Source organism: Mesoplodon densirostris, chromosome 2 (genome assembly GCF_025265405.1).
Source record: "Mesoplodon densirostris isolate mMesDen1 chromosome 2, mMesDen1 primary haplotype, whole genome shotgun sequence".
Taxonomy (NCBI): domain Eukaryota; kingdom Metazoa; phylum Chordata; class Mammalia; order Artiodactyla; family Ziphiidae; genus Mesoplodon; species Mesoplodon densirostris.
In genome coordinates this window covers 41,351,915-41,369,812 of record NC_082662.1, presented here as the reverse complement: position 1 = coordinate 41,369,812, position 17,898 = coordinate 41,351,915, and the positions used below count along the sequence as shown (strand labels likewise).

Sequence of the window (17,898 nt, the reverse complement as noted above, 5' to 3'; positions counted from 1 at the left end):
ATCTACATCGTTTCTCATTCTTATCGCCTTTCTCCTGGTCCTGGAGGATGAGGTTTCTGCATTCTGCTCAAGATTATTCTACTTGTCCCTCTTATTCATCTCCTTGTACCATCTCTAGTATCTTGATCATTAGATTTTTTTTCCCTCTGTGTTTGCAATGTCTCTCTTGCTAACCCTCACACTAAATAAATATGTTGTATGTTTACATCTTTAAAAGATATTTCCTGTCTTCATCCTCACCCTCATTTAGCTACTATCCTATCTCTTTATTCTACTCCTCATTCAAAATATAACTTCCTTACCTCACTGTATATTTTGTAAATTACTGCTTTCTAGTTCTAGTAGAATTGTTAATGAAAACAGTGCAGGCTGAGCTCAAATCTCAGCTCAGGAATTTATGTTTGGTAACCTTAACCATTAGTCTCTATTTCTTATCTGTAAAATGGAAATAATGGCTTGTTAGGGTTGTTTTAGGGATTTGTTTGAAGCTCATAGGAACTCAGTCAGTCCTGACACACAGAAGATGTTCTCTAAATGGTAGTAAATACTATTATTTTGACTACCCATATCCTTTTTTAAAAAATGTAGTTTTCTACTTTGTAATAATGTTTTTCAAATAGTTGAGATTACAGAATAAGTGACATCAGAAAAAATATAGTGTTAGTATGTTTATCCTAAGTTTGTTTAATTTGTTTGATTTCTAATAAAATTTTATGTTCAGATATTTTCTAAAGGATAGGGTTTTACTTTGTGATCAGATATTAAAATTATTGTAAGTGCAATAGACCAAGTTTCTTAAATGCCAATCTCTTATTTCAGTATCATCTTTAGCATTAGTTCTTTTCTGTTCTTCCATTTATTGATAATAGGATGAGAAACAGCATGATGTATTCATGGAATATGCTGTGTGATTCAAGGGGTGATAGAAAAGTCTTCCAAAACAAAACTTGCTTATCCACTGGCTTATGATAAAATTTGTTTTTTTAAACTTTTGGATTGCCTGTGCAGATTCAGTCACTGTGAGAGAATATAGGGGATTCAGAAGTGAATAAAATATAGGCCGTTGGTTCAAATGGGCATCCATCTTAATAAAATAAGGATCAGACATGTAAATCAATAATCAGAATCCTTGTATATGTGCACTGGATTTGAGGAGGTCAGAGAACTGTTGGATACAATATTCACATGGAAGTTGACGTTGTTCAAAATTATGGCAAGTCTTAGGTTTGAGAGGAAGATAAGCCTGTTTTATCTTCGGTGAAAAAGTGGTAGGGACCTTGAAGTTAAGAGATTGTAGTGAGAAGGAGGATGAGCAGTTGACAAATCAGATGGCATGAGACTAAAAGGAGAGGATTAACTTCTTGTTAAGAGCCTAGTGCTTGTACTATCCTCTTTTTAAAACTTTTATTATTGTTATTTTAAAGAAAAATTAATATATGTTCAGTTTACAAATTATAGGAAATATGGAGGAATTCTGAAAATTTTAAACTGATTTTATTTAGATAACTAAATAACATTTGAAGGAGGAATGTGAAGTTGAACATGTAGAATGTGTGTCTCTTATTTTAGAATTTCTGATGGAAAAGGCAGAAGAGAACTTTAACAAAAAACAGCATAATGGGAGCTCTCACGGTGATGCTATTAGAGCACACACACACAACTTTCTCTAATCAAAAACATTAAAAAAACTTTTTTAGAGAAAATTTTATAAATATACAAAAGTGGACACTAAAAGAGAATAATGAACCCCCTCGTACTCATCACTCAGCTCAATAATTATCAACTCATGGCTAATGTTGTTTTAACTATATCTCTTACTTCATCACCCTTTTCCAGATTATTCTGAAGCAACTCTCAGACATCATATGCTTTTATCTATTAGATATCAATATCTAAAATATAGGAACAGTACCATATCATACCTAAAAATGAACAATTTTTTAATATTAAATATCAATTCAGTTCACATTTCCTCAACTATCTTATAACTTAAAAAATAAGTATTTTATTTGAATTGGGGTAAAGATAAGGTCCATACATTATGATTGGTTGATGTCTCTCAAGCATGTATATTCCTCTGTTAATTTTTTTCTTTTATGTATCAGTCTTTAATATCTTTAATTCATTATTTTTCTAGGTATTTCACACTTTTAAACAAGATTATAATGTCATTTCTAACTGTTGCTGATATATAAAAAAATATTATTTGACATATTTACCTTGTTTCCAGCAACCTCGCTATATGTATTGATTTAAAAAATGTCTTTAGATTCCTTTGGACTTTTTATGTACACAGTCACATTGTAAATGATGAGAATTATAGTTTCTCTTTTGTTATAGTTATATCTTTTATTTCTTTTTATTGCTTTATTATGCTTTCACTGGTTCAGAACTCCAATAAAATGTTGAAGTGAATGATAGTAGTGATAGCAGTGAATGAAGTGAATGTCTCATTCCTGATCTTAGAGAGACAGCTTCAACATTTCATCACTTGGTATGATGTTTGTTTTAGGTTTTTGGTAGATAGCCTTTATTAGATTTAAAAAGTTCTTTTCTATTTCTAGTTTGCTAAGATTTTTATTTGAAAATGAATGATTATTAACTTTTATGAAATACTTCTTTATTCTGTTTAGGTGGTGAATTATGTTGCTTTAGTTTTGAATATTAAACCATATTAATATATTGATGGATTTGATTAGATAATATTTTATATAGGATTTTCACATTTCTGTTTATGAAATAGATTGCCTGTCATTTTCCTTTCTTTTAAGGTTCTTGTCAGGTTTTAGTATCAAGGTTTTGCTGGGCTTATAAATTAAGTTGAGAAGTGTTCCTTCTTTTACTGGTCTGCAAAAGAGTATGCATGTAATCAGCATTATTTTCTTCCTTAAAAGTTTGAAAATTCACCAATGAAGTCATCTGTCTTAGTGTTTTCTTTGTTGTAAGGTTTTAAATAATGGATTGTGTATGTGTGTGTGCATCTACACATATATCTGTATATACACATATATATACACAACTATTCAGTTTTTTCTATATCTGCATAAGTTTTAAGTTTCCTTTTTGTAGGAACTTGATTTTTTTAATATATCAGATTATTTTGAAGTAAATCTCAGATATCATATATCCTTTCACTTATAGATATGGATATCTAAAATAAAGGAACACCTAAAAATTAACAGTTTCTTAGTATCATCAAATATCCACTCAGCTCACATTTCCCCAATTGTTCTATAATTGTTTAATCATATTTTGTTTGACAGTGATTCAGATAAGACACATTCAATACATTTGTAGCATAAAATTATTCATAATGCCTTAGGATTTTAAAATATCTCTATGTCTTTCTTTTCATTCCTGATATTAGTAATTTGTGTCTTTTCTCTTGACCAGTCTTGCCAGGCATGTATCAACTGGTGAATTGAACCTTTTATTATTTTGATGCTTTTGCTTTAATGATGACTTTATCTTTTATAGTATAACCAAACCAGCTTTCTTTTAGTTGTCACATGTTATATATTTGTCTATATTTTTGTTTTCTGTTTTTCTGTATTCTTACATTTTACATGTATCTTATGAGTGGTACTTGGAGAGAGGTTTTTGTTTTGTTTTGTTTTGTTTTAATCTAATCTGTCTTTTAATTGGACCATTTAGAGTACTTCTAAAAATGCATGATATAATTATAGGGATTAGTGGTTATCAGGGGTTAGGGATGGGTTTGGGAGGGAGGTGGATGTGGTTACAAAAGGGCAACATAAGAGATCATGTGGTGGTGGAGCTATTCTGTATCCTGGCTGTGGTGGTGAATACACAAACCTACACACCTGATAAAAGTGTATAGAACTAAATATAGACATACACATTCACATACAAATGAGTACAATTAAAACTTTTAATCTGGATAAAATAAGTAGATTGTATCAGTGTCACAGTGGTTGTGATATATTTTATTATAGTTTTGCAAGGTGTTACCACTGGGGGAAGCTGGATAAAGGGTATATGGGATCTCTGCATTCTGACAATTTGTTGTGAATCCTCATTATCTAAAAACGTTAAATTAAAAAAATGTTTTTACTGATGTATTTTGGTATAAATCTACCATATTGATATCTACTTTTTATTTGTTTGGATTGTTGAATATTAGTGCTTTTCTGTTTCTACTTTTCTTTTTTTAATAGTTTAAAAAAATATTTATTTGGCTGTGCCAGGTCTTAGTTGTGGCACTCATGATCCTTAGTTGCGGCATGAGGGATCTTCAGTTGTGGCATGCAAACTCTTAGTTGCAGCATGTGGGATTTAGTTCCCTGACTAGGGAAAGAAACCGAGCATGGAGTCTTAGCCACTGAACCACCAGGGAAGTCCTCTACTTTTCTTTGAATTAACTATTTTTTGCTTTTTCATTTCTGCACTTTTATTAGCTTGAGGGTACATGTTCTTTAACTATTTTTTTAATGGTTAGTATAGAGATTACAGCATGCATGCTTGAGTTTTCAGAGTTGTGTACATATTTTAATTTTAACCTCTTCTAGGACAATGAAGAACCTACAGCTACTTAACTTCTAGATTATATGTTATTTTTTGTTATGCATTTTAACTTAGTGTGCAATGAGACTACACAGAATATTATTGCTATTATTGTATAGGCATCATTTATTTCACTTTACAACTGTATTTTACCTTTTTGGTTGCTCTTTATTTCCTTTCATTTTTTGAGCTTCTCAGTTTATTGTGTCTTTCTGAAGAATATCCTTTCATAATTCCTTCCTTATAGTCTTTTGATGATACATATCTTGATTTTTATTTATCTGAAAATGTCTTTATTTTACCTTTTTTGAAGTATATTTTTGCTGAATATTGGTATGACTGTCTTCCAGCCCTTAGAAAATACTGTTCCATTGTCTTTTTGCTCCCTTAGTTTCTGTTGAGAAATCATCTGTTAATTTTATTGTTACTTCTTTGAAGGTATTTTGTCATTTTCTGCTGGCTTCTTTTAACATATTCTCTTACGTCTTTGTTTTCCTGTAGTTTTACTTTGATGTGCCCAACTCTGTGTGTGTGTGTGTGTGTGTGTTTTAAAAACTTGTTCTGCTTGGTATTTGTATCTTGGTATCTTTCTTCAGATAAATTCTGAGATATTAACTTCTCAAATATTTCTTTTGCCCTTTTCTCTTCTCTCCTTTTATAAATCCAGTTGCACATTGTTAGAACCTCTTACTCTATCCTTTTTTTTTTCTTTTTTTTTTTTTGTTACTCCAACCTTCAGGCTTTCTGTGCCTCTCTCAAGATATTTATTTTTGTCTTCCAGTTCCATAATTCTCTCTTGGATCATTTGTAATCTGCTGGTAAATCCGTTCATTGTGGTTAATTTTTGGTTATTTTTTAGCTAAAAAATTTCCACTTGGTTCTTTGTAACAGTTTCTAGTTCTCTGCTGACATTCTCAATCTTATATTTTATTTTCTTGAGCATATTAAGCATATTTTAAGTTGCAGTCTGATAACTAATTTTTCTGGATCTCTTGTTGATCTGTTTTTATTTCCTGTATTTCTCTTGTGTTTTGATCCCAATGGTCTTTTTTTCCTATATACCTGGTCAATTTTCATTAAATGTCAGATTTTGTATGTAAGAATTTTAGAAATAATTTGAAACCTTAGATGAAGATATTTTCCTTCAGACAAGATTTATGATTATTTCTAGAGGGCACTAGCAATTCTGAATCAACTTAATTTAGACAGGATTTGGGATGATTCAGATTTAAGCCTAAGTTCTTAGTTGGCTGTCTTAGTCCATTTGGGCTGGTATAACAAAATACCATAGACTGGGTGGCTTATAAATAATAGAAGTTTATTTCTCATACTTCTGAAGGCTGGGAAATCCCAGATCAAGGAGCCAGCAGATTTGGTGTCTGGTGAGTGTCCCCTTTCTGTTCATAGAATGCCATTTTCTCTCTGTGTCCTCATGTAGCAGAAAGGGCAAGGAAGTTCTCTGAGGTCTTTTGGGCACCAGTGGCACTAATGGGCACTAATCTCTTTAATGAAGGCTTTTCCCTAATAACCTCCCAAAAGTCCTAACTCTAAATATCACATTGGGGGTTATGATTTCAACATATGAATTTTGAGGGGATACAGATATTCAGTGTATAACATTGGTTATCTATTTTTAGTTTACTCTTTACTCTCTTTTTTAAAACTTTTTTTAAATTAGAGTATAGTTGCTTTACAATATTGTGTTAGTTTATACTGTACAGCAAAGTGGATCAGCTATATGTATACATATTTCCCCTCTTTTTTGGATTTCCTTCTCATTTAGGTCACCATAGAGCACTGAGTAGAGTTCCCTGTGCCATACAGTGGGTTCATATTAGTTACCTATTTTATACATAGTGTCAATAGTGTATATATGTCAATCCCAATCTCCCAATTCATCCCACATCCCCCTTTTTCCCTTGGTATCCATGTTTGTTCTCTACATCTGTGTCTCTATTTCTGCTTTGTAAATAAGATTGTCTCTACCAATTTTTTCATATATGCATTAATATATGATATTTGTTTTTCTCTTTCTGACTTACTTCACTCTGTATGACAGTCTCTAGGTCCATCCGTGTCTCTACAAATGACCCAATTTCATTCCTTTTTATGGCTAATATTCCATTGTATATATGTACCACATCTTCTTTATCCATTCCTCTGTCACTGGATATTTAGGTTGCTTCCATGTCCTGGCTATTGTAAATAGTGCTGTAATGAACATCGGGGTGCATGTGTTTTTTTGAATTGGTTTACCTTTTCAAGATTCAGTCCTATAGCCTAGCCATTTTATCAGGCCATTTTCTCTTACCTGCAGACCTCCCTTCTCATCTCTTCCCAAGGTCATGATACTCCAATTTTTGTATGAGCTTATCAAAATCTATACTCAGCTTCTTAGCCTCTTAGCTACCTCTGTCAGAACTGTCAGATACCCAAAAAGAAAAGTAACCTCAAATACCAGGCTTATCTCTCTGTGTTTACTTCTGTTTTTTAAAATAATACAGATTTTTTTAAATTTTATATATATTTTTGGCTGCATTTGGTCTTCGTTGCTGCATGTGGGCTTTCTCTAGTTGTGGTGAGCGGGGGCTATTCTTCATTGTGGCGCACAGGCTTCTCATTGCAGTGGCTTCTCTTGTTGTGGAGCATGAGCTCTGGGCACACGGGCTTCAGTAGTTGCAGCACACAGGCTCAGTAGTTGCGGCATGTGAGCCCTAGAGTGCGTGGGCTTCAGTAGTTGCGGTACGCAGACTCAGTAGTTGTGGCGCATGGGCTTAGTTGCCCTGTGGCATGTGGGATCTTCCCAGACCAGGGATCGAACCCATGTGCCCTACATTGGCAGACAGATTCTTAACCACTGCGTCACCAGGTAAGTCCTGTGTTTACTTCATATACTGAGTTTCAGACTTGTAATTTTTTTACTTACCTTGTTAGGTTTCTCCTGCCTTCAAGCAGATTTTTTAGTTATCTACCTTTTCAAGTCAATTTTAGCAGGAGGTTTGTTTTTGAACCTTCTAATCTCCCACATTACCCTTCTATGTTCCATTTACAGCCTTCATACATCCTGTTCCTCCTGCTTGAAAATCTCTAGTTTCCCACCCCCCTAACTCTTAGTTTACACCTATTCATGCTATGGGTCAAGTCCTGAAGAGCTCTTCCTCAGCCTTCACTGACTCCCTGACAAGATTATCTTGTTATACTCTCTTATAGCACTACCTGAATGTCTTTATTGTACTTGTAGTTTATAATTACATATTTATTTGTGTCTTTATTTCATTTAATGTTTGCCTTTTCAACACAATGTCAGGTGCTTGAGGAATAGGACTGTTACCAATTTTTTTTTCTTATTACAGACCCGAATGATAAGCCACAAGGAATATTTAATATTTCTTCAAAAACTGGACATATAAGTATTGGGTTAAATGACTGAGATTTCCCTTGGAAAAAAAATAGCAGAATTTAAAGAAAGAAAAAGATTATATTCATGGGTTCTTAGAAGGTAGAAAGGGCATAATTTATATTTTATTTTTATTTAAAAAATTTATTATAAAGTACTTCAGACATATTAAAAGTGTGAGTTATGTAATACACCTAGCTGTACTCACCACTCTGCTTAAGAAATAGACATAATTTATTTTTATAAAAATATACAGAGAGCCCAGAAATATACCTCTATAGTCAACTGATCTTTGACAGAGGAGCAAAGGCAATACAATGGAACAAAGACAGTTTCTTCAGTAAATGGTGCTAGAACAATTGGACATCCACATGCAAAAAAAAAAAAAAGTGAATCCAGATACAGACCATACACCCTTCACAAAAATTAACTCTAAATGGATCATAGACCTAACTGGAAAATGCAAAACTATAAAACTCCTAGAAGATAGCATAGGAGAAAACCTAGATGATCTTGGGTATGGTGATGCCTTTTTTGATACAACACCAAAGACACCATAGTGTCGTCTTTGAAAGAAACTATGAAAAAAATAATTGATAAGCTGGATTGCAGTTAAGTTAAAAATTTTTGCTCTGGGAAAGACAAAATCAAGAGAATTAGAAGACCAGCCACAGGTTGGAAAAAATGTATTTGCAAAATCACATCTGATAAAGGACTATTATCTAAAATATAAAAAGAACTCTTAAAATTCAACCATAAGAAAACAAACAGCCCTTTTAAAAAATGGGCTAAAGACCTTAACAGACACCTCACCAAAGAGGATATACAGATGGCAAATAATCACATGAAAAGATACTTCACATCATATGTCTCTAGGGAAACGCAAATTAAAACGAGATACCTGTACATTCCTAGAATTGCCACAATCTGGAGCAGTGACAGAATCAAATACTGGTGAGGATGCAGAGCAACAGGAACTCTCACTTATTGCTGGCGGGAATGCAAAATGGCACAGCCGCTTTGGAAGACAGTTTGGCGGTTTCTTCCAAAACTGAACATACTCTTTCCATATGATCCAGCAATACTGCTCTTTGATATTTATGCAAAGAGTTGAAAATTTATGTCTACACAAAAACCTGCACGTGGATGTTTATAGCAGCTCTGTTCATAATTGCCAAAACTTGGAAGCAGCCAATGTCTTTCAGTAGGTAAATGGATAAATAAACTGTGGAATAACCAGACAATGGAATATTATTCAGCACTAAAAAGAAATGAGGGCTTCCCTGGTGGCGCAGTGGTTGAGAAGTTCGCCTGCCGATGCAGGGGACACGGGTTCGTGCCCCGATCCCGGAAGATCCCACATGTCGCGGAGCGGCTGGGCCCGCGAGCCATGGCCGCGGAGCCTGTGTGTCCGGAGCCTGTGCTCCGCAACGGGAGAGGCCACAGCAGTGAGAGGCCCACGTACAGCAAAAAAAAAAAAAAAAAGAAATGAGCTATCAAGCCATAAAAACACATGGAGGAACCTTAAATGCATATTACTGAGTGAAAGAAGCCAATCTGAAAAGGCTACATACTGTATGATTTCAAGTATATGACATTCTGGAGAAGGGAAAACTATGGAGACAATAAAAAGACAGTGATTGTGGTGGGCGGAGGGTGAGTTGTGGGGAGGAGAGAGATAAATAACCAGAGAACAGAGGAGCAGGGCAGTGAAAATACTTTATATGATATTATAAAGATGGATAATGTCATTATATATTCATCTAAATCCACAGAATGTACATCACCAAGAGTGAACCCTAAGGTAAACTGTGGACTTTGGGTGATTATGATGTGTCAGTGTCGGTTCATCCTTGGTAAAAAATGTACCATTCCTGTGAATGATGTTGATAGTGGGGAACCTATGCATGTTTTGGGGGGCAGGGGATATAGGGGAAATCTCTGTACCTCCCTCTCAATTTTGTTGTCAACGTAAATAAAACTGCTGTAAAAAAATAAAGCCTTAAAAAAATCAGAAAATAACCTAGAAAGATTAATTTCTACCAGAGATTAATAAATCCACAAGATACATAGCAACCAAAAAATATACACAGTATACTAATATATAAACATATATGTAGTCTACTGGGAGATTACTTTGGCTTTTAGGTACTTCTGTGATAAAGTAATTAGTTATTGTTTATTATAAATTTGTTTATTTAAGGAAATTTTTCTTTAAACTTTCAGATGATACAGCATTGTTTGAGTTGATTCAGCTAGTTCCACCAGGTACTGTATTGTATTTTGATAAGATAATTGACATCTGAACTCATTTCAATGAAATGCTTTTTAAAAAATCTCATCTTTTCCCCTTCTTCCCAAATTAAGAGCAATGGCGAGTCTCTAGCATTTGTCTACTATGTGTAAAATGTCAGTAGGCCAAAATAATATATACAGAAAGATTGACATAAATTATATTTGAACATATTGTTCTAAAATTGAATAGTCATAATTTAAAGTGGGAAATAACCCGATATGATCCTAGCATATTATGTGACATTCATAAAAATTAACTTCTTTAAGTTTTGGTGATTTTTCTAAACCAATATGCTTTTGCTGATATAGTAGTTCACTATCTTTGTTTTTGTGTATTGACTGTTTTGGGGAATGTAGGGGAATTAAAACTGTACCTACTTAATAAACAGTACAGACCTCTGCAGTAGTTAGAGTTAAAATCTGAAGGATAGTTTTATTTTTATTATTGATTTCTATGATTATAGAAGACTCTATCATAAATCCTTATTTTATATGAGAAATAGGGAACTATATTTTATTGAAAGCTAGTAGTCTAAAATTTTTGAATATCACATGTATACCTAATTCAGGTAACCACAAATTCTATAAAATGTCTATATTTTTTTCAGTATGTAATCTAATATCTCATAATGGCAGGCAGAAAAGAATGGAAGATAGAAAAAAAAATCTGGAGATGGTAATTAAGTTTTATATGTATAACTGTTATGTCAGTTTGATATGTTTAAAAGGATTTTCTTTTTTAGGAACTCATGCACTTAAAAAGTTTACATGAACATCCCCTTTCTACAAAAGGGGGAGGGAGAATTAGTAGTATGTATGACATTTTTGAATAAGGAAATGTGTTAATTCATTTAACATAACTTTATTTTAATTTCCCTTTCATAGAGAAAAAATTAAGTCCATGACCCTGAAGCAGGTATTTCATTAAGGCATCAGGCATTATATATTTGTACTTGATGATATTGTTTTTAAATAGCATATTTTGTTATAATTTGAATCATAGGATATCTTTCTTGTAGTGAGTGAAACACTGTCTACATATGATGAGAATACACGAGATTTCATGTTTCCGGGTCCAAATCAAATTTCTGGACACCATGACTCAAACCGCCAGGTTACCATGAGGAGGATTTCTGGCCTTTGCGTAAGTGCTTACTATTTTCTGAATCAAATCGTGATGCAGGATCATTGTCAAAAACCACCACATAGCCCTCAATATCTGAAATGTGAAGACCTAATTCAAAGTTTAATTTAGTTTAAAACATAATTGCTTTATGAAATTATGATGTTATTTTAAACATACTGAAACCTAAATGAAAATACTTTACCAAAATGCACGCATCTACCTTCCAAAATTAACAAGCATTATTTTATATTCTTCAGATTTCTCTCCTCTTCTTCTCCCCCTTTCCTCCCCTCCCCACTGTCCCTATGTCTTTGTCTCTCTTCTCTTTATTTTTCTCCCAAAAGAATGGCCAATAAATATTTGAAAACATGAGCAATCCCATTAACATTTAGGAAAATTCAAATTAAAACAATCATATGATTTCATTTTTATAGCCATAAGATTGGTAAAATTTAATAAATCTGACAAATGTCAAAAGCATGGAAAAATGGAATCTTGTATATGTTGCTATGTCATGTAAATTGGAACAACCACAATTCAGGATTATCTAGTGAAGGCCAAGATTCTCATAGCCTATGACCTTCTAGGTATATAGCTTTAAGATGTATTCTGTCTGGCATACTAAGAGCCTTCTTAGGAATGTTCGTTTGTAGCATTGTTCATAATAATAAAAAATGGAAATAATTGAAATGTCCATTAGTAGGAGTTTGGATAGAATAATTATTATATGTTCATGTAATGGAAATACTTATTCATACACCTAAAAGTGAAAGCTGCATTAAGTGATAGCCAGCTCTCATCTTTTCCTGCAACTTCTTCAGTTTTATTGGATAATTAATAATATTTTTATTCCTGAAAATGCCTTCTGCCTAGAGAGACTGAGTGAAGCCCCTGCTGTTTCAAAGAAAAAAAAAGTAAAAGTTGTCTAGGTTGAAATTATTTGGACAAATATTTTTCACTAACTTTAGGAGATATTAGAGCAGTAAGGAAATTGGGGTGCTTCATAAGCCAATATGGTGAATTAAGTAACTTCTCATGTATTTCCTGTAGGAAATAACAAATTTTAGCTTGCTGAAAGTATAAAAGTTGACTAGCAAATCTATTAAAATATACCTCCTTTGGGATATTTTCAGTGTCCATTAGCCCAAAAAGTCTTCCAAGAATGTTTCAGGGACTTTCTAGAAGCCTGCAATGAAAAAAAAAAATCTGATTTTAAAATTAAAATTTTTTTAAAGTAATTTAAAATGCTGTATTATACCAAATTGGCAATATAAACATAAGAATATGGACCATTAGCAGGTATTTTTCTTTACTTAATTTGAGTTACTTTCACATATATCAAAAAAGTTTGGATTACTAAGGCAAAAAGTCTATATATATTGTTAAAAAATAAATTGGGGCATATTAAAATTTTTGAGTTTATTTGAGCAAAAATTGATTTGATTCAAGCAGCATCCAATCTAGCAGGTAGAAAGAAGCTCCAAGGAGCTGTGCAAAATGAAAGATTTTTATATCCAGAAGGGAGCAGGAACAAGGAAATTATACTAGGCCAAAAAGTATGTTGATTATTGCAAGGTTCCTTTCATTTAGGGGATGGCAGAGGGTCTAATCTAGATGGATTACCTAGTGAGTGCTAATCAGGCGATTCCTGATTGACTGGTTTAAAATTCCATTTCTGGGGGATCCGAAACTGAATTAATTTAAATCTGTTTGGTGACATGGGGCTTAGTGTAAGCAACTCAATTTGGGGCCTGTTGTTTTTAACAATATAAAAAGTGAGACTTCTGGTGCTGATGGTGTGAAGGGGCTGTCAATTACTCTCTCCACACAAGTATAAAACTGGACAAAATTGTCACAAGCTGCAGTTTTAGGGCACTGGAAACTTATTGGCAGTTAAGACAAGTAAGACAAATTAAGAAGTATCCGTGCTTGAATAGCTGCTAAAACTTTGGGTAAAAATGGCAGAAGTATGTGGTCATCTTGACTAGGACAGCTCTCATACCCTGCATAGCCAGTGAGAATTGTAGCTTCACTAAGCCTGGGGCATGTTGCAAAAATGAGTAGCTTTGCTACCAGAGAGGTCAGAATCAATTTGACGCAGTAATACTGTGATTTGTAATAAGAAACATACATTTGGTCTTCTTGACCCATTCTTGGCATAGAGCTCATAAAACCTTTGGAATTTCCTGTGTTTAAGAGCTATAAAGGTGTCTTTTGTTACGTTAATGAGGAGACTTTTGGAAAGCTCCTTGGGAACCTAAGGATGGGGCTTGATGCCAGGGGAACCAACCAGGTGATTAGAGGGTTGGAACTTTCAGCCCCACCCCTGAGAAGTAGAGGTGCTGGAGATTGAGTTCAGTCACCAATGGCCAGTGATTTAATGTCATGCCTGTGTAATGAAGCGGCTATAAAACCCAAAGGATGGGGTTTGGAGAGCTTCCATGTTGGTGAACACGTGGAGGTACTGGGAGAGTGGCTCACCTGCTGAGGGCACAGAAACTTCTCCCCGCTTCCCACATATCTCACCCTAGACATCTCTTCCATCTGGATGTCATCATATCCTTTTACATAAACTGGTAAACTAAGTAAACTCTCTCCTGAGTTCTTTGAGCAGCTGTGGCAAATTGATCGAACCCAAGGAAGGGGTCGTGGGAACCTCTTATTTGTAGCCTGTGGGTAACAACCTGGACTTGTGATGTGCATCTGAAGTCAGATAGGAGTGGTCTTGTGGAACTGAGCCCTTAACCTGTGGGATCTGACACTATCTCCAGGTAGTGTCAGAGCTGAGTTAAATTGCAGGACACCCAAATGGTGTCGCAGAGACTTTTCTTGGTGGTGTTGGAAAACCCACACATTGGAATTGGTGTCACAATCATAGGGGCAAATATTGTGTCTTTGCCAGCTAAATGTGGTGGATTCGGTTAGAAGCGCATGAGAAAAACCCACAGCTTTGCTAAGCCGATTGCAGTTCCAATCTGAGTGAGCAGCACACCTGCCAGAAAGTTGACAGGAGACCCTGGAAGTAAGGGAGCAATAGAAGGGCTGAGATGAGCTTTCCACTCATTCCTGGCTGACTGAAACTATGCACGTTCAGGGGAGACAGTGGGAGTCCAGCAAAAAGTGAAAGCCAAGGGAGACTAGAGACCTGCTGTACCTTTGAGTGCATTCCCCAACCCACACACTGATAATCAACAAAGAGTGGAACCCTTACACGTTCATTGGATGACCACTAAGCTATGCATACTCAGATGAGATCACTAGAACGAATACAAGCATAAAAAGACATGGCATATATATAAATTGAACAGCAAAATAGCAGTTGTAAATTCAGTCATATCAGTTACTGTATTTAGATGTGAGTGGACAACACACTCCAATCAGTAGTTTGCTGTCCTGGCAGGCAACAATGCACGCTTCCTCAGAATTCTGATGATTCTGCATAGACATCTGAGTCTTAGGCTGTCTTCCTGAACCCATCACTGTGGCAAGGATTCAAGTCACATCTGGGGTTAAATCCTGGCACTATCACAGGCTACAACTATCACTATACCATGGAGATAACGTTGTTTGGTGGGTTAATGAAAACTTGTAAATGGTTATTTTAGTACCTGGTGTCGGAAGCCATCCTGGAGCCATTGCACCATGACAAAGTCATGAGCAACGGAAGGCGAAACTGCAAGGCAGTGCCGTGCCAGGAAGGTGGACTACAGCTCCGTTGTTACGTTCTATGATAATAAATTTACATACAGGGGCAGTTTTGGGGGGATGTTGCTCCACGTGAAAGAAAAATTCCTCTAGGACTCCCCCTCCTGAAACTACCATAGAATGGGAAGTACCAACTAAAGCTCCGGGGAAATGGGTAAAGAACTAAGAGCCTGGAACTAAGGGGATGTTTTTATGAAAAACACCCTCTAGTATGGAGTTAGGCCATGGGCCGGAGTTCCTGATGACGACATAGGAAATTTATGGTTCTATTATAAAGGAAGATTAATTATAGAAAAACAAATGACTAGAGCAGAATTCGTTGCCAGGATAGGGAGAAAACACTGTCTCAGTTGAAGGAAACAACGGGAAAGAGCATGCAGGTACATTGTAAATATTTTCATGGAACCATTGTAAAAGGTTGCTCATGCAAGAAGAAAAATAGGAACAAGTAGCTCCAACTTTTACAATTGAAATAATCATATAACTGCTTGGCTTGGTTACTAAGAAACAACCTGTGATTAATGGGAACTTGGGGAAATATTTTAATAGGACATCTAGAAACTAGGAGATATTTGTTTTAAAAAACCTTTATAGAACATTTTGAGGTTTGATTGTGCTAAGGTTGTTTGGCCACGTACCTGGTAGTGTAATCAACTACAATATATAAACCTGTGATCGTAAACAATAAAGAAGAATGAAGAATAAAGAATGAGAAAGAGAAACATGCAATGCTGATACTTTAAGAAGTGTAATAGAATTATTTCCTTTGCCGAGGCTATCCATCCCTCAAGTATCCCTGGACTCGCTGGAGCTGGACTCCGGCAACCTGGCACATAGAGAATGATCAGTAAATGTTAGTGATACGATGATGGCCATGGAGATCATGACAAGGTGCTGTTGTTGGTGGCAGTGATGTTAATCAGAATCTGTGACTTTCTCATCTTTGATCTTACCTCTTAGCACAGATCTTTGTATGTACTTAAATGACTTGGTTGAATTGAATGAATTGCATCTTATTGTAGACTTCATAGAGGAAAGTGACATTTCTGATGTATGATGCTTAAATTTATTTTGGTTAGGTTGTGGCTAGATGTTACTCTGAAGGTATTGTGTAGATTTGACTACCATTTACAATCACTTGACTTTAAGTGTAGGAGGTTACCCTTGATAATGTAGGTAGACCTCATCCAATTAATTGAAGACCTGAAGAGCAAAAACTGAAGTTTCCAAAAGAATAAGGAATTCTGCCTCAAGACTGTAATATAGAAATCCTGAGTTTCCAGCCTGCTGGCTTGCTTACATATTTCACACTCAAGACTACAGTATCAACTTTGCCTGAGTTTCCAGCCTGCCAACTTTCCCTGTGGATTTTGGGCTTGTCACTCTCACAATTGCATGTACCAATTCCTTAAAATAAATATCTCTCTGTGTATATATTCTGTTAGTTCTGTTTCCCTGAAACCCCAGTTGATACACATGGGTTTTGAAAGATCTAAAAATAATGGCTAAAACACTGAGTATTTACTATATGACTAGCAATATATGGGGAGGGGTAAAGTGATAAGTTGCAGTCCAGGCTGTGGTACATATAAAATATGTCCACAAATGATTTGACACTCCTATCTTCCAAAGGCAGAGTTTCTTAAGTATGGACTCTACTTAGTGACTCTAACAGATACACTGTGGTGAAGTGACAGTTTTAGACTTTTGAGACCAGGTCATTAAATGCACTGTGGCTTCCTCCTTGCTCTCACTCTTATATCACTCACTCCTGGGGAAGCCAACTGCCATGTGTGAGGACACTCAAGCCCCTGGAGAGGGCAGAAGCTGGGACAGCTTTGCTGGAGTGTGTATGAAAGCTTGAAGAGCCTTGAAGAAACTGTCAGATGAGTGTTTGGAAGAAAATGAGGCAAATTTTATTGGAAATTAAGGGAGAAAAGAGCCCTTGTTATGTAATGGTGTAAAGTTTAGCTGGAATGTGGGATATAGAAAAAAATACCTGATGGAATGGGTGGTCTTTGTAAGGAGACTTTCAGACAGAGTATTAGAGGGGCTGTCTGGTTTCTTTTTGCTGCTTATAGCAAAATATAAGGGGAGAGAGAAGCAAAAGGAAAGCCTGTTAATAACACAAAAAGGAGTTGGAACTTACTGTTTTTGAGGATTCTCAGCCTTCCCCAATGGCAGATAATGTTGAAATTAAGGAATGACTTATGAGCAAAAATCATTCTAGGGTATGTTCAGGAAATTTTGGTCTGATGGTGAAACCAAGGGGGTGTGACTGTAAAATCCTTTATTAAAATCTCCAAAAGATCCAAGATGTTGCCTCAGAAAATAATTAAATTAAACATAGGTTTTATTTTACTTTATTTTTTACATTTAAAAAAGTTTTTAATTAAAAATATTTTTCATACAATTTTTATAATTGAAGTATAGTTGATTTACAACGTTGTGTTAGTTTCAGGTGTATAGCAATGTGATTTAGTTATATATCTACATATATATATATATATATATATATATATATATATATATTTCAGATTCTTTTCCATTATAGGTTATTACAAGATATTGAATATAGCTCCGTGTGCTATACAGTAGGTCCTTGTTGTTTATCTATTATATGTATAGTAGTGTGTATCTGCTAATCCCAAACTCCTAACTTGGGAGTTCTGACCAGTGTGAGGTGATACCTCATTGTAGTTTTGATTTGCATTTCTCTAATAATTAGTCATGTTGAGCATTTTTTCATGTGCCTGATGGCCATCTGTATGTCATCTTTGGATGACATACAGATGGCAGTTTAAGTCTGTTTAGGTCTTCTGCCAATTTTCTGATTGGGTTGTTTGTTTTT

General features: G+C 35.0%; 1 protein-coding gene across 3 annotated transcripts in view; it reads left to right on the top strand.

Annotated features, from left to right (window-relative positions):
• Nucleotides 1-17,898, top strand: part of SPATA6 (spermatogenesis associated 6) — a 150,198-nt gene that overhangs the window by 42,557 nt on the left and 89,743 nt on the right. For 2 of the 3 annotated variants that reach the window (XM_060089776.1, XM_060089775.1), the window contains exons 4-5: nucleotides 10,148-10,189; nucleotides 11,236-11,360. In XM_060089776.1, coding sequence (XP_059945759.1) covers nucleotides 10,148-10,189; nucleotides 11,236-11,360 — 167 coding nt within the window. Of the gene's footprint in view, nucleotides 1-5,863; nucleotides 5,907-10,147; nucleotides 10,190-11,235; nucleotides 11,361-17,898 lie in introns of all 3 variants that reach the window. The other variant, XM_060089777.1, reaches the window with a different exon arrangement.